Source organism: Erythrolamprus reginae, chromosome 1, assembly GCF_031021105.1.
Source record: "Erythrolamprus reginae isolate rEryReg1 chromosome 1, rEryReg1.hap1, whole genome shotgun sequence".
NCBI lineage: Eukaryota > Metazoa > Chordata > Lepidosauria > Squamata > Dipsadidae > Erythrolamprus > Erythrolamprus reginae.
Window position 1 is genome coordinate 420,688,496 of NC_091950.1, and position 20,780 is coordinate 420,709,275.

The window sequence follows — 20,780 nt, forward strand, 5'->3', positions numbered from 1 at the left end:
TCATTACCAGACTCAGTAGTGTCAACCCCTAACCCCCAACATTTCTCCCTTAGACTCTCCACGATTGACCTCTCCAAGTTCCTAAAAGGCCAGTAAGGGGCGTACATAAGTGCACTGGTGTGCCTAATGTCCCCTGTCCAATTGTCTTTCCTATATGTCATATATATATTTACTTCCTCATATATTTTCTCTTCTATTTTACATATTATCTTTATATATGTCTATTCTCTTCCATATGTATTGTGTATTGGACAAAGAATAAATAAATAAAATGGGCGGCAGGAGTGACTGGCCATTCCAAAGCAGCCTTTTTCAAGAAGCAACTGGACTTTCTGGTGGTTATTTTTTCTTTGAAGATGTTCTGCTTCTCATCCAAGAAGCTTCTTCGGTTCTGACCGGACGGTGGGGAACGGAATGATTTATATTTCTTGCAGACAGTGGTCATTTGCATCCTTTTAGAGAGTCCTTGAGGCCACTTGGTGGTCTATCTGTATCCTCAGTCTCACCTATGTGGTGCAAAACCATCACGACTCCAAGGTCCATGTCACAGTTACTGCCATAAAGCCTGGTTTCACCCAGTCTATATGTGTACAGTGGGACCTTTACCCAGAAACGCCTCTACTTACAAACCTTTCTAAATAAGAACCGGGTGTTCAAGGTTTTTTTTGCCTCTTCTCAAGAACCATTTCCCACTTACAAACACGAGCCTCCGAAACTGTAACCGGAAAAGGCAGGGAGAAGCCTCTGTGGGGCCTCTCTAGCGATCTCCTGGGAAGAAACAGGGCCGGAAAAGGCGAGGAGAAGCCTCCGTGGGGCCTCTCTATGGAATCTCCTAGGAAGAAACAGGGCTGGAAAAGGCAGGGAGAAGCCTCTATGGGGCCTCTCTAGGAATCTCCTGGGAGGCAACAGGGCCGGAAAAGGTGGGGAGAAGCCTCCGTGGGTCCCCTCTAGGAATCTCCTAGGAAGAAACAGGGCTGGAAAAGGCAGGGAGAAGCCTCCGTGGGGCCTCTCTAGGAATCCCTGGGAGGAAACTGATGGAAAAGGCGGGGAGAAGCCTCCATGGGGCCTCTCTAGGAATCTCCTGGGAGGAAACAGGGCTGGAAAAGGCAGGGAGAAGCCTCCATGGGGCCTCTCTAGGAATCCCTGGGAGGAAACGGATGGAAAAGGCAGGGAGAAGCCTCCGTGGGGCCTCTCTAGGAATCTCCTGGGAGGAAACAGGGCTGGAAAAGGCAGGGAGAAGCCTCCGTGGGGCCTCTCTAGGAATCCCTGGGAGGAAACGGATGGAAAAGGCGGGGAGAAGCCTCCATGGGGCCTCTCTAGGAATCTCCTGGGAGGAAACAGGGATGGAAAAGGCAGGGAGAAGCCTCCGTGGGGCCTCTCTAGGAATCCCTGGGAGGAAACGGATGGAAAAGGCAGGGAGAAGCCTCCGTGGGGCCTCTCTAGGAATCTCCTGGGAGGAAACAGGGCCGGAAAAGGCGGGGAGAAGCCTCTGTGGGGCCTCTCTAGGAATCTCCTGGGAGGAAACAGGGCTGGAAAAGGTGGGGAGAAGCTTCTGTGGGGCCTCTCTAGGAATCTCCTGGGAGGAAACAGGGCCTCCACCCTCCCTGTGGTTTCCCTAATCGCACGCATTATTTGCTTTTACATTGATTCCTATGGGAAAAATTGCTTCTTCTTACAAACTTTTCTACTTAAGAACGTGGTCACGGAACAAATTAAGTTCGTAAGTAGAGGTACCACTGTACTGCTATTAAGCCTGGTTTCACCCAGCCCATATGTGTACGTTTGGTTTTTCTTGCCCAAATGTAAGACTTTGCTTTTCTCTACATTGAATTTCAACAATTCTTCTCTGGCAGTAATTTGTATCCACCCCGCTTCTCCAAAAGGTGAATTGGAAGGAGATTTAAAATTCGATGGAATAAATTGTGCGTGGGAGAGGGGGGGAAAGACTGAATTAAAAATGGTTCCATTCTCTCTCCCTCTTTTTTATTTTCCTTTATTTCCCAGTAAATCCACCACCGATGTTTTCCTCCACCGTCACAAAATACAAGGATTACTGTGTGATGACCATCGATACGTCCTCTTGGGCTACGCATGACGTCTCCTTGTTGGGAGTCACTACGTTTCCTGCGCCCTGTGCGACAGGGGTGAGGATAGAAGAAATACCTGCGGCCCCACATCCATCAGCTGCACAGCTTGTGCAACTTGTAAGTAGATTCAGGAAATCACACAACTGTGTGTCTTCAGTTTTCCACTGCCAACCACCCCTGGTTTCTGGTTTAAGTTTTTAGGGTTTTTTTGTATTTATTTATTTATTATTTATTTATTGGATTTGTATGCCGCCCCTCTCCGGAGACTCGGGGCGGCTAACAGCAACAATAAAGCAGTGTCTGATGTTAGAAATAATTAAAAGCCCATTAATATAAAAAAAACCCCAAACATACATACATACATACCATGCATAGAACTGTAAAGGCCTAGGGGGAAGAGGGTCTCAATTCCCCCATGCCTGACGGCAGAGGTGGGTTTTAAGCAGCTTACGAAAGGCAAGGAGTGTGGGGGCAATTCTAATCTTTGGGGGGAGTTGGTTCCACAGGGCTGGGGCCACCACAGAGAAGGCTCTTCCCCTGGGTCCCGCCAAGCGACATTGTTTAGTTGACGGGACCCGGAGAAGACCCACTCTGTGGGACCTAACTGGTCGCTGGGATTCGTGCAGCAGAAGGCGGTCCCTGACAAACAATTATAGAATGGTAATTTGTACAAATAAAACATTAGATAAGTAATGAAAAAAAGTAAGGATAGAAGACAATAGAACAGTAGGACAGGGACGGTAGGCACAATGGTGCGCTTATGCACGCCCCTTACAGACCTCTTAGAAAGAGGGAGAGGTCAATTGTAGATAGCCTAAGGTTAAAGGTTTTGGGGTTAGGTGTAGAAACCACAGAGTCAGGTTGTGCATTCCAGGCGTTGATGACTCTGTTGCTGAAGTCGTATTTTCTGCAGTCACGTTTGGAGCGGTTGACATTGAGTTTAAATCGATTTCGTGCTCGTGTGTTGTTGCGGTTGAAATTGAAGTAGTCGTTAACAGGCAGTTACATTGAGTTTGAATCTATTTGACCACATTTGGAATACTGTGTTCAGTTCTGGAGATCTCACCTACAAAAAGATATTGACAAAATTGAACGGGTCCAAAGACGGGCTACAAGAATGGTGGAAGGTCTTAAGCGTAAAACCTATCAGGAAAGACTTCATGAACTCAATCTGTAGAGTCTGGAGGACAGAAGGGAAAGTGGGGACATGATCGAAACATTTAAATATGTCAAAGGGTTAAATAAGGTTTAGGAGGGAAGTGTTTTTAATAGGAAAGTGAACACAAGAACAAGGGGGCACAATCTGAAGTTAGTTGGGGGAAAGATCAAAAGCAATGTGAGAAAATATTATTTCACTGAAAGAGTAGTAGATCCTTGGAACAAACTTGCAGCAGACGTGGTTGGTAAATCCACAGTAACTGAATTTAAACATGCCTGGTATAAACATATATCCATTGTAAGATAAAATACAGGAAATAGTATAAGGGCAGACTAGATGGACCAGGAGGTCTTTTTCTGCCGTCAGTCTTCTATGTTTCTATGTTTCTATTTCGTGCTTGTGTGTTGTTGCGGTTGAAGGTGAAGTAGTCGCTAACATGTAGGACATTTTGGTATGTGATTTTATGAACTACTGTATAGTTGAGTTGGAACGGAGTCGTCGGAGTTGCAAGTTGTCTAATCAAAGAATTTCAAGTCTGGCGGAGTAAGGTATTTCGTTGCGGGAAGAGGAGCGAAGGACTCTTGTGAAATATTTCTGGACTCTCAATTGTGTTGATGTCAGATATGCAATGCGGGTTCCATGCAGGTGAGCTGTATTCTAGGATTGGTCTGACAAATGTTTTGTATGCTCTGGTGAGCAGATCAATGTCACCAGAGAAGAAGCTGCGAAGGATGAGGTTAACAACTCTTAAAGCCTTTTTGGCAATGTTGTTGCAGTGGGCTCTAGGACTTTGGCCATTGGATATGAGTACTCTTTGACAGAGTGAGAGTCATCAAAAAGTTCAATTCCTCCAACTTTGTCTGTTTGTCTTCAATCCATTTTTGTACTGTTTCCCAATATTTCCTTATTTTGAACAAGCCCATAAAATGATCTGCTACAACATCCTTCCTGGCAACGGCTATTGCAGCTTCAACCACAACAACACAGGAACACACAGCAGATACAAACTTAAAGTAAACCGCTCCAAACCTGATTGCAGGAAATATGACTTTAGTAACCGAGTAGTTAATGCATGGAACTCACTACCTGGCTCCGTAGTATTATCACCTAACCCAGACCTGGGCAATTGGCGGCCCAGGGGCCGCATGTGGCCCGCCCGCTCTGTGACCCGCCCGCAGAGGCTGGTCCAACCAGGAAGGAGAAATGAGGGGGGAAGGAAAGAAGGAGAAATGGAAGGAGGGAGGGAGGAAGGAAGGAGAAATGGAGGGAACAAGGAAGGAAGGAACGAAAGAAGGAAGGAGAAATGGAGGGAGGGAAGAAGGAAGGAAGGAAGGAGAAATGGAGGGAGGGAGGGAGGGAAGAAGGAAGGAGAAATGGATGGAGGGAGGAAGGAAGGAGAAATGGAGGGAACAAGGAAGGAAAGAGAAATATATAATATAATATAATATAATATAATATAATATAATATAATATAATATAATATAATATATAATTATAATATACAGTATTGGGTAGAGTTAATTATATTCATCCGGCCCTCCAAAACCATCCCAATTTCTCATGCGGGCCCATGGCAAAATTAATTAATGAGCCGGGGTGGCGCAGCAGGTAGAGTGCTGTACTGCAGGCCACTGAAGCTGACTTGTAGATCTGAAGGTCAGCGGTTCAAATCTCATCATCGCCTCAAGGTTGACTCAGCCTTCCATCCTTCCAAGGTGGGTAAAATGAGGACCCGGATTGTGGGGGCAATAGGCTGGCTCTGTTTAAAAAAGTGCTATTGCTAACATGTTGTAAGCCGCCTTGAGTCTAAGGAGAAGGGCGGCATAAAAATAGAATAAATAAATAAATAATTGCCCACTCCTGACCTAACCTCTCAAACTTTACCCTTGGACAATCCACTGTTGACCTCTCCTGATTCTTAAGAGGTCAGTAAGGGGCATACATAAGTGCACCAGAGTGCCTACCATCCCCTGTCCTACAGACAGACAGATATACACATACACATACATACATACATACATACATACATACATACATACATACATACATAACATGGAGAGATTCTGCACTGGAAACAATTCCTTGTGTGTCCAACCAACGCTTGGCCAGCAAAGAATATTCTGTTCCATTCTTTGCCATCTCTGCTGAACTCTTGAGGGGGGGGGGAGAAGGAATTAGTAGATCAAGGAAGGCGATTGTCAGCCGCTGCCCTTGGTCACCCCCATCCTCTTTGGATTGACAGCTCGGCCAGGCAGTGCTTGATCCGCTCATTAGAAGCAGCAGTTTCCTCTGGCCTTCGCAGAGCCTCCGCGCAGGAAAACAGCTCCGCTAGAAAGGAAGGATAAATTATTGAAAAGGTTTTAGAAACATAGAAACGTAGAAGATTGACAGCAGAAAAAGAGCTCATGGTCCACCAAGTCTGCCCTTATACTATTTCCTGTATTTTATCTTAGGATGGATCTATGTTTATCCCAGGCATGTTTAAATTCAGTTACTGTGGATTTACCAACCACGTCTGCTGGAAGTTTGTTCCAAGCATCTACTACAATTTCAGTGAAATAATATTTTCTCACGTTGCTTCCGATCTTTCCCCCAACTAGCCTCAGATTGTGCCCCCTTGTTCTTGTGTTCACTTTCCTATTAAAAACACCTTCCTCCTGACCCTTATATAACCCTTTAACTTATTTAAATGTTTTGATCATGTCCCCCCTTTCCCTTCTGTCCTCCAGACTATACAGATTGAGCTCATGGACCATCTAGTCTGCCCTTATTATTATTTCCTGTATTTTATCTTAGGATGGATCTATGTTTATCCCAGGCATGTTTAAATTCAGTTACTGTGGATTTACCGACCACTTCTGGAAGTTTATTCCAAGCATCTACTACTCTTTCAGTAAAATAATATTTTCTCACATTACTTCTAATCTTTCCCCCAACTAACCTCAGATTGTGCCCCCTTGTTCTTGTCTTTCCTATTTAAAACACTTCCCTCCTGAACCTTATTTAACCCTTTAACATATTTAAATGTTTTGATCATGTCCCCCCTTTTCCTTCTGTGCTCCAGACTATACAGATGGAGTTCATGAAGTCTTTCCTGATACGTTTTATGCTTAAGACCTTCCACCGTTTTTGTAGCCTGTCTTTGGACTCCTTCAATTTTATATTTTTTTGTAGATATTGATAAAAGTTTTGCTACTTATGAGTCTCTTCCTCTTCCCCTAAGAAGGGGACGTTTTTCCTGAGAGTCAAGACGAATTCACAGGAGAAATTGTAGAAATGGAAGGGACCTCGGTGGTCTTCTAATCCAACCCCTTGCTCAGGCAGGAGACCCTAATCCTGTGATGGTGAACCTATGGGGCACGTGGACCCATATCGGAGGGCACGCAAGACTTTTCCATGTTTCAGCTCGTGCACGCTGGCCAGCTGGTTTTCAGCCTTGGGAAAGGCCGTTTTGCCCTCCGGACGCTTCCCTGAAGCTCCAGAAGCCAAAAAATCCCCCAATGGACAAACTAGAAGTTCGGAAAAAGACACTTCCGGTTTGCCGTTGTGCTGTTTTTTGCACTCCGGAGGGTTCAAGGAAGCTTCCTGAACCCCTGATTGCAAAAAAACAGCACAACAGCAAACCGGAAGTGCGTTTTTCTGAACTTCCTGTTTGCCCATTGATGTAAGCCGCCCCTCTGAGGACTCAGGGTGGCTTACAACAGTGATGGGCTCCTATGGGAACGGTCGGGAATGCAATTCCGGTAGCAAAATTTGGAGCTCCACCCCAGAGCATCCAATTTGTACTGAAAGATGTTGAAGCAAAATGCATAAGCCACGCCCACAGTGTGGTAGTAAAATTTTTGGTAGCCCATCACTGCATACAACATATAAAAAAGAACAATAAAATGCAATACGGTAAATCCAATTAAGTAAAATTAAATAAACTACTGTAAAGTCATTAACTATACGGGCTACAAGAATGGTGGAAGGTCTGAAGCATAAAACGTATCAGGAAAGACTTAATGGACTCAATCTGTCTAGTCTGGAGGACAGAAGGGAAAGGGGGGGACATGATCGAAACATTTAAATATGTTAAAGGGTTAAATAAGTTTCAGGAGGGAAGTGTTTTTAATAGGAAAGTGAACACAAGAACAAGAGGACACAATCTGAAGTTAGTTGGGGAAAAGATCAAAAGCAACATGAGAAAATATTATTTTACTGAAAGAGTAGTAGATGCTTGGAACAAACGTCCAGCAGACGTGGTTGGTAAATCCATAGGAACTGAATTTAAACATGCCTGGGATAAACATATATCCATTGTAAGATAAAATACAGGAAATAGTATAAGGGCAGGCTAGATGGACCATGAGGTCTTTTTCTGCCGTCAGTCTTTTATGTTTCTATGTTTCTATATTAAAAATCAATCATACCCATTCAAACAACAACCATAAATAACATTTGTCGGCCAGGGAGCTAGGGTCTAATCGCCCCGAGCCTGGCTGCATAAATGAGTCTTAAGACTCTCACGGAAGGCGAGGAGGGTAGGGGCGGTATGAATCTCGGGGGGGGGAGCTGATTCCAGAGGACCAGGGCCCCCACAGAGAAGGCCCCGCCAAACAACATTGTCTAGTTGACAGGAGCTGGAGAAGGCCGACTCTATGGCACCTAACGGGTATTTTGGTATGAATCCAAATTTGATACGAATCCAAATAACCGAGCTGGAAAAGACTTAGAGGTCTAAGTTAACTGACTCCTCACGTCGGTAACACAGCCGTTAAGTGAATCCGGCTTCCGCCATTGGCGTTGTCAGAAGGTCGCAGAAGGGCGGTCCCACGAACCGAGGAAAACTGCCACCGTCACAAGTACATGCCAGTTGCCGAGTGTGTGAATTTGGATCCCGTGACACATCACTCCCCCAAGGATGTTGTGATGGGTGTGTGTGTCATAAATCCCTTTTTTTTCAGTGCCGTTGTGACTACCGAGCGGTCACTAAACAAACCATTGTCAGTCAGGGACTACCGGCATTCAGGCAAACCTAGCCGTTAAGCTACCAGGCAAACCAAGTTGCCAAAAAGAATTAACCGAAAGGATTATTATTATTATTATTATTTTAAAACCGTTTTTAAAGGTTGTAAAATTTCCCGCCGGGTAGAACTTTTAGAGGAGCTCGTCTCCGCAAACAGTTAGTTGAATAATCGCCGTCTGAGCCACTCCGCTTACCACGCAGGGATAAAAAGTAATTTGTACAATATTCTTTTCCATTAGTAGCTATTTTATCCGTTACCAGGCACTTAGGCTTTAACAACCGCTGGCAAAATACACTCCGGAACAAAGAACAAGATTGAACCTGCCAGGTTGGTGGGGGGAGGTGGTGTTTAAATGCAAGGAAATAAAACGTTACAACCACACGCTGTCAGGCCGAAGCCATTTTTATTTGGTCTCTTCCCCTTTCCTCCTCTTCCTACTTTTCCATCTCTCCCTCTTCCTGTTCTCCTTTCCCATCTCCTCCCTTTCTCTTCTTCTCTCCTTTTTCCTCTCCTTCCTTCTGCCTCCTGTTTCTCCTCATTTTCTTTCTTTCTCTTCTTCCTCCTCTTTTCCACCTCCTCTTCTTTCTCTTCCTCCTCCTCTCTTCCTCCACTTCCTTTTCTTCCTCCTTCCTCTTCCTCCTCTCTTCTTTTTCCTCTCTTCCTTTTTTTCTTCTTCCTCTTTCTTCTCTTTTTCTTCTCCTTCTCTTCCTTCTTCCTCTTTCTTTTTCTCTTTTTCCTCCTCATCCTCTTCTCCACTTCATCTTCTTCCTCCTTTTTCCTCTTCCTTCTTCTTCTCTTCCTCCATTTCCTCCTTCCTCTTCCTTCTCCTCTTTCTCTCCCTCCTCTTCTTCTCTTCCTCCATTTTCTCTTCCTCCGTCCTCCGTCCTCTTCCTTCTCTTTCTCTTTCTCTTCTTCCTCCTCCTCTCCTCCTCCACTTTCTCTTCTTCTGCCTTCTTCCTCCTTCTTCTCCTCTTTCTCTTCTCCTCCTTTTCTCCTCCTTCACTTCCTCTCTTCCTCCACTTCCTCCTCCACTTCCTCCTCCTCCTTCCTAGCCAAGCCAATTCCAGTGTTGGACAGGCTGCTACTTGCAACCCAGTGAGGGTGGAGATGGAGGCGTACAATCCAGTCCAGGTCAGATATCCCACGGAGATAAGCTTGGCTCCATTACAGAAGCTTGAAGCCCTTAGCATCCGAGGGCACCAGGTTGGAGGAAGCGATTCAAGCCTCCCTTTCTGACACATCCAACCTCAAACGTCTCATTCTGCCCTTTTCCTGTTTTCCAGGACGGTACCCTTTGGCTGCCCGTCTCAAGGAATCTGTCACAATCAGGGCGGGAGAGTCCGTCTGCTCCACAAAGCCCACCCCAAAGAGGTAGGTTGAGGATCCTGGAAAACGTCTCCCCGTGCATCCAAAGTACCTACTATTGTAGCCCATCTGCATCCAGTGCAGTTGGCCATGGATCCCGAGGATCAAGAGATATGTGTGGGCTGGTACCCTAGTGTATCTGGCACCAGAGTCATATAGCAAGGAGGTTGGAGAGGATGTGGTGTCAGAGGCTGAAAGCCAACCGGGGCCTTCTGCACATCCCGAGGTGCCCATGAGCCTCTTCTTGATGCTAGGGTGCACAGGGCTGTTAGAAGGCACGAGTGGCTAAGTAAGAGGAGGTCTCTGCATGAAGAGACCTCCTCTTGCTTAGTCACTCGTGCCTTCTAACAGCCCTGTGCACCCTAGCATCAAGAAGAGGCTCATGGGCACCTTGGCTAGGAAGATCTCTAGAACACTTGGCCATGCCCTTAGGCCAGTGATGGCGAACCAATGGCACGGGTGCCACAGTTGGCATGCGGAGCCATATTTGCTGGTACGCGAGCCGTTGCCCTATCTCAGCTCCAGCATGTATGTGTGTGCTGGCTATCTGATTTTTGGTTCACACAGGGGATCTGGAAGGGTGTTTTTGGCTTCTAGTGAGCCTGTAAGGGAATGGGGAGAGCGTTTTTACCCTCCCCTGGCTCTATGGAAGCCTTTAGAGCCTGGGGAGGGTGAAACATGAGCCTACTGGGCCCACCAGAAGTTGGAGATTTTTTAAAAAACAACAACATTAAAATATGTCAAGTTTTGATTGATTTGAACATGTTAAAACTTTGTGATGCCAAAAAGTCAAGTGTTTCCATTTTTGTGTCCACCCCTGTATGTCCTCCAGAGGGCCTCCAGGGGTTGGGGGAATCTGTTTTTGCCCTCGCAAGGCATTGAATTATGGGGTTTTAGAGTTTTAACTTTAATTAATTGGATTTTGATGTACATTGTTCTTTTAAATTGCCTTCAATCTTCTCCAAGAACTGGCCATGCAGTGCTTTGTTCCGCCAACTGTCCATACAACATTGAGTTACAGTTTTCCTGTACTTAGTTTGCTTCACCTTGAGAAGCTTCCTATTGTTTCTGGTTTTCCTGTCCAAGTTGTCCAGCTCTGCTTGAGTCCAGTTCACTATACCAGCTGTGTATCTAATGAGAGGTATGGCCCAAGTATTTATAGCCTTGATAGTGTTGCCACCATTCAGTTTGCTCTTCAAAATCTTTCTGGTCCCCTGGATGTACTCTTTGCTGATCACAGTTTTCACATGGCCATGCTTGATATTATCCAGTTGCAAGATGCCCAAGTATCTGTAGGCTTCTGGCCGGTGACACTTGATGGTTTGACCATTTGGCATTTCAATGCCCTCACTTTCAGTGATTTCCCCCTTTTTCAGTGCCGCTGTGGCACATTTATCCAGGCCAAACTCCATGCTGATGTCATTGCTGAAGATTCACACAGTGTTGGTTAGTGACTGTATCTCAGTTTCTGTTTTTCCGTACAACTTCAGGTCATCCATATACAGCAGGTGTGAAATTTTTGGTGAATTCCTAGCAGTTTGGTAGCCTAGGTTTGTTTTCTGTAGGATGAGTGACAGTGGGATTATAGCGATGATGAATAGCAATGAGGACAAAGAGTCCTCCTGGAAGATGCCCCTTCTGATGTTGATCAGTCCATAGCTTTCATTCCCAACAAAAAGTTCAGTCTTCCAATATTTCATCGCCTTTCCTATGAATTTCCTGATGTTTTCATTGACTCCAATGACTTCCAGGCATTTTATGATCCAGCTGTGTGGCAACGAATCAAAGGCTTTCTTGTAGTCAATCCAGGTCATGTATAGGTTTGTTTTCCTGTTCTTACAGTTCTCTGAAATCATTTTATCAATTAGGAGCTGGTCTTTCGTACCTCTACTTTGTCTTTTATTGCCCTTTTGCTCCACTGGCATGATGTCATTTTCTTCTAGGTAGTCCTGAATTCTGTCAGCTATGATACCTGTCAGCAGTTTGAGCATGGTCGGCAAACATGTTATTGGCCTGTAGTTTCCTGGTATGGCTCCTTTCGCTGCATCTTTCTGTATTAAATATGTTCTGCCAGTTGTAAGCCATTCACTGATATTTCTGTCTGCAGCATTTTGTTGAACAATTTGGCCATTTTTGCATGCAGGCTGGTCAGGTATTTCAGCCAAAAACCATGCACCTGATCAGTGCCAGGGGATGTCCAGTTCTTTACCCTCTTCACTCTTTCTGCAATCATTTCAGGTGTTATAGCCAGCTGCTGCATATTGCTCCATGAGAATTCCTTCTCAAACTCCTTTATCCACCCAGCAGTCCTGTTATAGTCCTTTTCAACCTCCCAGAGATCTTTCCAGAACTTTGTTGTTATTTTCACCTCTGACTTTTTCAATTTTTTTATCTGTTTGCTGATGCAGGTTCTGGTAGAACTGCCTCTGGTTGGATTGAAATACTTGATTCTGCCTGTACTGGGTGATCCTAGCTTCATATCGCTCAATTTTCCTGGCTGTCGCTGTTATCTGCTGCTTTACAATTTCCAGAGCTTTCTCGATCTTTCTTATACTAAGCCAGTACTTTTTTGTCAAATAGTCTTTGATCTTCTGATTGTTAAGTTTCTGCTCCTTAATGTTCTTCAAGTTACTTGCATCTGATCTCAAGCTTTTGATTTTCACTTCTAGTCGGATTTTCCATTTTGGTTTTCCAGTTGGTTTTCCGATTGGTTTCTGTTGCAGTAACCCTAGTTCTTCAGTTACTATCACAGCTGTACTGTAGGCAAGCTGATTCAATTCTTCAATTGAAGTTACATTGACAGTTGCAGGTGCAGAGTTAATGTCTTCCATCAATGGGACAAGTCGTTTCTTGCTTATGTTTTTTAAGGCTGGCAGTCTCTTTCGCTCTGCATTGAACTCCGCATGAGCAAGTATTTGGTCCTTAAGTTCTTGCTGCCTTTGAGTCATAGTGTCAAGTGTCTCATCTGCAGCTACTTGCTGTCTTTCCAAATTTTCATCAGGTTCCAGTTGTGCAGTGACTTCAGATCTTATTGAGGCTTCTACTGGTGCCAGATCAGATTTTGGTGTTTCTATTTTGCAAATTTTCTGTATTTCTTCTAATTCGACTTCACTGAACATTTGGTTCCTGATTATGAGTCGTCGCTGATCGGCCAGTCGAAGTTCTGTTATTTTTGAGTCTGCATATTCTTGTTTCCATAATTGGTACATCCGTCTTTGATATCCACGTTTTTCAGGCTCCGAGTTGTATTATTATTATTATTATTATTATTATTATTATTATTATTATTATTACTACTCTTATTACTATTACTATTATTACTATTATTATTATTACCATTATATTCAGTTTGTATCTATTGTGTCTTCATGTGTTGTTGCGGTTGAAGCTGAAGCGGTTATTGACCGGTGCGACATTGTAGCAGATGATTTTATGAACTACGTTTAGATCAGATCGAAGGCGATGTAGTTCTAGATTTTCTAAGGCCAAAATTTCAAATCTGGTGGCATAAGTTATTCTGTTGCGAGTGGAGGAGTGAAGGACTCTTCTTGTGAAATATTTCTGGACTCCCAATTGTATTAATGTCTGATACGCAGGGCAGTGAGCTGCATTCCAGAATTGAGCTAGCAAATATTTTGTAAGCTCTGGTTAGCAGTGTAATACTGCCAGAGAAGAAGCTACGCAAGATTACATTAACAACTCTTAGTGCCTTTTATTTATTTATTTTATTTATTTATTTTGTCCAATACACAATGAGGGGTTTAGTGGGTATATATCTATATTTTATTTATTTATTTATTTATTGATTGGATTTGTATGCTGCCCCTCTCCAGAGACTCGTATATACACATAGTATATACACATAGTAAAATACATGATGACGGTTATAGAGGAGATACTCATAGTAAAATATATCTAAGAAAGAATAGAAAAGAAGATACAGTAATAGAACATATCAATGAAAGAATAGAAGAAGAGATATAGGAATAGAAGAAAGGTATAGGAGATATAGGAGAGCAATAGGACAGGGGGACGGAAGGCACTCTAGTGCACTTGTACTCGCCCCTTACTGACCTCTTAGGAATCTGGATAGGTCAACCGTAGATAATCTAAGGGTAAAGTGTTGGGGGTTTGGGGATGGCACTATGGAGTCCGGTAATGAGTTCCACGCTTCGACAACTCGGTTACTGAAGTCATATTTTTGGCAATGTTGTTACAGTGGGCTCTGGCACTTAGGTCATTGGATATGTGCACTCCCAGATCCTTGACACAGTTGTAAAGTTTCTTTCAGCACCCATATAACTTCCAGTGGCTGTAAGTCGAGGAAGACCTGTATGATTAAATTACAGGCCTTTTGTCTGCCTTTCAAACATTTTTTTTACGGTTTTTGCAGCCAGAATCTGTCAGCTGATAAGACCGCATTCAAAATGGGAAGTACATTTAGGTTGCATTCTGCCGTTTACATTTTAATTATGTCTGATATATGATGATGAATAAATAATTAACCAGAAGCAGTTCCAATCTTTTTATGTCCACAGAAGGATTGCAGTTTTAATTTTTAATCGTTTTGTTATGATTGTCGTTCTGTCTCTTCGTGGGGGCTCTTGTTTTTTAACTTCGCACCACAGAAAATCGGGTTTTGTTTTTTTTTATATAAAAAGTTTTTATTTGCAAATATACAATAAATACATTGGTTACAATTAACAATATAGACATGTCAAATTACATGAAAAGAGGAAATGCGAGTAATGGGTAATTAGAGATTAAAGCAATAATTATTTTATTATTATTATTATTTATTAGATTTGTATGCCGCCCCTCTCCGCAGACTCGGGGCGGCTCACAACAAAACAAAACAATTCATGACAAATCTAATAAGTATAATTTAAAATATTTTTAAAAACCCATTTACTAAGCAAACATACATACAAACATACCATGCATAAATTGTATATGCCCGGGGGAGATGTCTCAGTTCCCCCATGCCTGACGACAAAGGTGGGTTTTAATGAGCTTACGAAAGGCAAGGAGAGTAGGGGCAGTTCTAATCTCTGGGGGGAGCTGGTTCCAGAGAGTCGGGGCCGCCACAGAGAAGGCTCTTCCCTTGGGGCCCGCCAACCGACATTGTTTAGTTGACGGGACCTGGAGAAGGCCCACTCTGTAGGACCTAATCGGTCGCTGGGATTCGTGCGGCAGAAGGCGGTCTCGGAGATATTCTGGTCCGATGCCATGAAGGGCTTTAAAGGTCATAACCAACAATTTGAATTGTGACCGGAAATTGATCGGCAGTCAATGCAGACTGCGGAGTGATGGTGAAACATGGGCATACCTTGGGAAGCCCATGATTGCTCTCGAATCCTGTCGAATTATAGTTTAAACAGTATGCATTTGACAATAGACAGAGACAAATAGACAAAAAACGTCGACAGACATACAAACATACAGAAGAAAGAAAGGAAAGAAGAAGGAAGAGTAGAAGGAAAGAAAGGGCGGGCGAGTGTACGGTAGATCTGTGTTAAAATTGTGAACTAGATATACTTTCAGTAGCTCATTTCCTTATACGTATTTAATATTTAAAATTTTAGATAAATAAGACAAAGTGTTGAATAAATCAAGATACAGAGGTTTTAAGAAAGCCAGTCTAATTTTAGTATATATATCGATGTCTCATAAATCTATTTTTTTTTTAAAAAGAAAGATTGAATACCAGATTTGTATCTGTTTGAATATTTACAGTTCTTAACATTTATTAGGCAAGTTGTTCTTATTTTTTCTAACCAACGATAGAAGGGATCCCAGCAGTTGTTGAATGAGGACTCAGTATTATTTCTAATTACCATAGTTAATTTAGTCATTTCTGCACAGTATTTGATTCAAATCAAATCAGAAAATCGGGTTTTGATCTTTAAAAACTCTTACGTATAGCTAAGTCCTCTACCTACGACCACCCCCTCAAATTTCCGTTGCTAACCAAGACAGTTAACTGAGTTTTGCCCCATTTTTATGACCTTTCTTGTCACCATTGTTAAGTGAATTGTTGCGGTCGTTAATTTAACAACACAGTTTTTAAGTGAAGCTGGCTTCCCCATTGACGTTAGGTCGCAAAAGGGGGATCATGTGACCCCAGGACCATGCAACCGTTATAAGTACAAGTCACTTGTACTATAAGCCAGTGTTTCCCAACCTTGGCAACTTGAAGATATCTGGACTTCAACTCCCAGAATTCCCCAGCCAGCGAATGCTGGCTGGGGAATTCTGGGAGTTGAAGTCCAAATATCTTCAAGTTGCCAAGGTTGGGAAACACTGCTATAAGCCTCCAATTTTTGATCATGTGACTCACTGGGACGCTTGGTCGTAAGTGTTAAAAACGGGTGCTAAGTCGCTTTTTCAATGGCGTTGTAACTTTGAATGGTCGCTAAACAAGGAGGAATCAACTGTATTGTTCAATTTCAGGGCTTTTCCCAAAGTTTTGTACCGTTGCATCCCGAATCCACCCGCAAATAATAGATGCAGAGGGAATGGGAATTGTATTCAGTTTCTGTTTTACCCTTTACGTTTTAATTGTTTCTGACAGATGAGGGATGAATAAATAACAAACCAATCTTTTTAGGTACACTTAAGGATTGCAATTTAATTTTAATCGTTTTGTTATTAGATCCTTTCATCTTGGGTTCTATTTTTACTTCCCACCGCAGGGTCTCGGTTTTAATATTAAAAGGCCCCTGTGTAATCGCGCTTGTATTTTAATCACACCCTGCTACGCTTTTACACGAAGAGTTAGGTTTTATTTATGCAGGCAGGCCTCGAGTTTTGGGCACAATCAGCTTGAAATTTATGTTGTTAAGCGAAATTTTTCTTGAGTGAGTGTCCCTTTTTGTACGACTTTTATGGACACTGTTGATGTATGAGCAGAATAATCCTTGTTTACCAAGGTTGCGCACACACATAAACGTTTAGATTGAGATTAGTTGTGGATAACTACTCAGCCCCACACAGATCTACAGTGGTACCTCGGTACTTGAACGCTTTGGTTCTCGTACATTTCGGATAATGAACAAAATTTTCGGCAAAAATTTCCTTCGGTATCTGAACAAAAATTCGGATACCGAACAGCCACAGAAAATTTTGTTCACTATCTGAAATGTTACCGCCGGGGGTTGCTGCAATCCCAGCAGCTTCAGGGGGCTGAGGAGCTCTATAAGAGCTCCAAACTGCAGGAAAGGTGGGGGCGGCTGCAATCCCGGCAGCTTCGGGGGGCTCCTTTCCTCATTGCTTCCTCTTATTACCTGTAAGCAGCTGCAAAAACTTTCTCCTTCCCGGCGGCGGCAACGGCGGCGGCTTCCCTTCGAGTAGCAACAGCGCCGGGAACGTCACGTGATGAAGGGAAGCCGCCGGAGCCATCTCAGCAGTTGCCGCCGCTCCAGCAGCTTCCCTTCATTACGTGACGTTCCCGGCGCTGTTGCTCCTCGAAGGGAAACCGTTGCCGCCGCCGGGAAGGAGAAAGTTTTTGCAGCTGCTTACAGGTAATAATACGAAGCATTGAGGAAAGGAACCCCCCAAAGCTGCTGGGATTGCAGCCGCTCCCACCCTTCTTCAGCTTGGAGTACCGAATTTATTTATCCCATAGGAAATAAAGAAAATAGATTTAATTGGTTCCCAGCGAGTTAACAGGGGCTGGGAACCAATTAAATCCATTTCCATTATTTCCTATGGGATAAATAAATTCGGTACTCGACCAAATCGGTTCTCGACCACACTTCTGGAACGAATTGTGGTCGAGAACCGAGGCACCACTGTACTTAGTTGAATTAAAGTTAACTTTGAGAAATACAGGGTGTCCAGCAAACCTGAAAAGCAGGGAAGTCAGGAAATTATCAGCAAAATCAGCCCCGAGTCTACAGAGTGGGGCCACATACAAATCTAATTAATAATAATAATAATAATAATAATAATAATAATAATAATAATAATTTTTTTAAAAAAAATTGGCGGTTCGGGAAATATCAGGGAATTATCAGAGAATTCATGAAGAAAATTGAATAAATCAGGGGGGAACCAAACTATGAAAATGTTTAAAAGTCGGGGAAAACCATGTTAAAAAAATGGATCGTGCTGCCTGGCAGAGTCGAGCAAAAATGAGCATAATGGTGACAACAACTCTCAGCTACTGATATTTCTCTATGGCTTAGCTGTTTGGTTTGACGTCATCTACGATCATGCCTTAACTAGATCGCTCAGGGTTGTGAAGCGATTAAGAGGAGCAAGGTCTTTTAGAAATGTTTGTTGCTTTGAATTGTTTGTAAAAATAATAATACAGGCAGGATAGGGAGAAAAAGGGAAGAAGGAGAGGAGGGAGCAGGAAAGGGAGGGAGGAAGGAAGGAAAGGAAAAGAAAGGAAAGAAGGAGAGATGACGGGGAAAGGGAGGCAGGAAGGAAGCAAAGGGAAAAAGGAGGGAGGGAGGGGGAAGGGAGGAAGGAAGGAAGGAAAAAGGAAGGAGAGAGGGAGGGGAAGCAAGGAAGGAAGGAAGGAAGGAAGGACTGTATCAGTGAATGCACTAAAACATAGAAACATAGAAGTCTGACGGCAGAAAAAGACCTCATGGTCCATCTAGTCTGCCCTTATACTATTTTCTGTATTTTATCTTAGGATGGATCTATGTTTATCCCAGGCATGTTTAAATTCAGTTACTGTGGATTTATCTACCACGTCTGCTGGAAGTTTGTTCCAAGGATCTACTACTCTTTCAGTAAAATAATATTTTCTCATGTTGCTTTTGATCTTTCCGCCAACTAACCTCAGATTGTGTCCCCTTGTTCTTGTGTTCACTTTCCTATTAAAAACACTTCCCTCCTGGACCTTATTTAACCCTTTAACATATTTAAATGTTTCGATCATGTCCCCCCTTTCCCTTCTGTCCTCCAGACTATACAGATGGAGTTCATGAAGTCTTTCCTGATACGTTTTATGCTTAAGACCTTCCACCATTCTTGTAGCCCGTCTTTGGACCCGTTCAATTTTATTGGTATATCAATTTTAATGCTTCTCAATTAACCCCTTGCTCTGCTTTTGTCAGGAGATCCCGATCCACTGGATTTAAAGAAAACAGGGAAGCAGGAAAATGAAGCGCCCAACGCAACCAAAACTTACGACAACCTCTGGGTGAGGGACAGCAGCAGCTGTCTAGGACAAGATACAGAAAGGTAGGACTACAGCTCTCTGCAACAGGAAGAAAAAAACAGGAGGTCTTGTTTTTCTATGGGTTGTACAAGCGGACGTCCAAAATAATTTTTTTTTTTGAAAAAAATAGAATTTAGCTTGAATTGACCTTGGAGGTCATCTAGTCCACCACCCTCTCCAATGCTCAAGCAGGAGACCCAATATCATTTCAGACAAACGATTGTCCAATCTCTTCTTTAAAATACTGTACATAGAATAGATAGATAGAATTCTTTATTGGCCAAGTGTGATTGGACACACAAGGAATTTGTCTTGGTGCACATGCTCTCAGTGTACATAAAAGAAAAATATACATTTGTCAAGAATCATGTGGTGCAACACTTAATGATTGTCATAGGGGTCAAATAAGCAATGAAGAAGCAATATTAATAAAAATCTTAGGATACAAGCCATAAGTTACAGTCATACAGTCATAAGTGAGAGGAAATGGGTGATAAGGAAGGATGAGAAAAAATCTAGTAGAAATAGAAGTGCAGACTTAGTAAAAAGTTTATTTTATTTTATTTATTTTGTCCAATACACAATGAGGGTTTTAGTGGGTATATATCTATATACACATAGTAAAATACATGATGAAGGTTATAGAGGAGATACTCATAATAAAATATATCTAAGAAAGAATAGAAGAGAAGATAAAGTAATAGAACATATCAATGAAAGAATAGAAGAAGAGATATAGGAATAGAAGAAAGGTATAGGAGATATAGGAGAGCAATAGGACAGGGGACGGAAGGCACTCTAGTGCACTTGTACTCGCTCCTTACTGACCTCTTAGGAATCTGGATAGGTCAACTGTAGATAATCTAAGGGTAAAGTGTTGGGGGTTTGGGGATGACACTGGAGTCCGGTAATGGGTTCCACGCTTTGACAACTCAACACTGTCAAAGTTTGACAGTGTTGAGGGAATTATTGGTTTAGCAGAGTGATGGCGTTCAGAAAAAAACTGTTCTTGTGTCTAGTTGTCTTTGGGTGCAGTGCTCTGTAGCGACATTTTTAGGGTAGGAGTTGAAACAGTTTGTGTCCAGGATGCGAGGGGTCAGTGAATATTTTCCCCGCCCTCTTTTTGACTCGTGCAATATTCAGGTCCTCAATGGAAGGCAGGTTCGCAGAAATTGTTTTTTCTGCAGTTCTGATTGTCCTCTGAAGTCTGTGTCGGTCTTGTTGGGTTGCAGAACGGAACCAGACAGTTATAGAGGTGCAGATGACAGACTCAATGATTCCTGTGTAGAACTGGATCAGCAGCTTCCAGTTTGAGCTTTAGTAAAATACATCTCGTTATGTATTTGTTAATGTTAAACAGGCAGTCCTCAACTTAGCAAACCAGTTCCTTCAGAACTGCAGAAAAAACAATTGCTGCCAACCTGCCTTCCATTGAGGACCTGTATAGGAACCAACTCCCCCCAGAGATTAGAATTGCCCCCACCCTCCTTGCCTTTCGCAAGCTACTTAAAACCCACCTCTGCCGTCAGGCATGGGGGAATTGAGATCCTCTTTCCCTCTAGGCCTTTACAATTCTATGCATGGTATGTATGTATGTATGTTTGGTATTTATATTAATGGGTTTTTAATCGTTTTTAATATTAGATTACTATTGTACACTGGTTTATTGTTGCTGTTAGCCGCTCCGAGTCTCCGGAGAGGGGCGGCATGCAAATCCAATAAATAAATAAATACTGCATGAGTCAAAAAAAAGGCAGTGAAAATATTGACTGACCCCTCACACCCTGGACACAAACTGTTTCAACTCCCACCCTCAAAACGTCGCTACAGAGCACTGCACACCGAGACAACTAGAACAGAATAGAACAGCAATTAGAATAGGATTGAATTCTTTATTAGCCAAGTGTTATTGGACACACAAGGAATTTGTCTTGGTGCATATGCTCTCAGTGTACATTAAAAAAAAGAGACATTTGTCAAGA

At 42.9% G+C, this 20,780-nt stretch overlaps 1 protein-coding gene across 1 annotated transcript in view; it reads left to right on the top strand.

Moving 5' to 3' along the window:
• The window catches only part of TEX14 (testis expressed 14, intercellular bridge forming factor), a 125,353-nt gene that overhangs the window by 95,410 nt on the left and 9,163 nt on the right, over window positions 1-20,780 (top strand). The window contains exons 24-26 of the mRNA XM_070735410.1: window positions 2,005-2,204; window positions 9,539-9,626; window positions 18,695-18,821. Of these exons, the coding sequence (XP_070591511.1) occupies window positions 2,005-2,204; window positions 9,539-9,626; window positions 18,695-18,821 (415 nt within the window). The remainder of the gene's footprint in view (window positions 1-2,004; window positions 2,205-9,538; window positions 9,627-18,694; window positions 18,822-20,780) is intronic.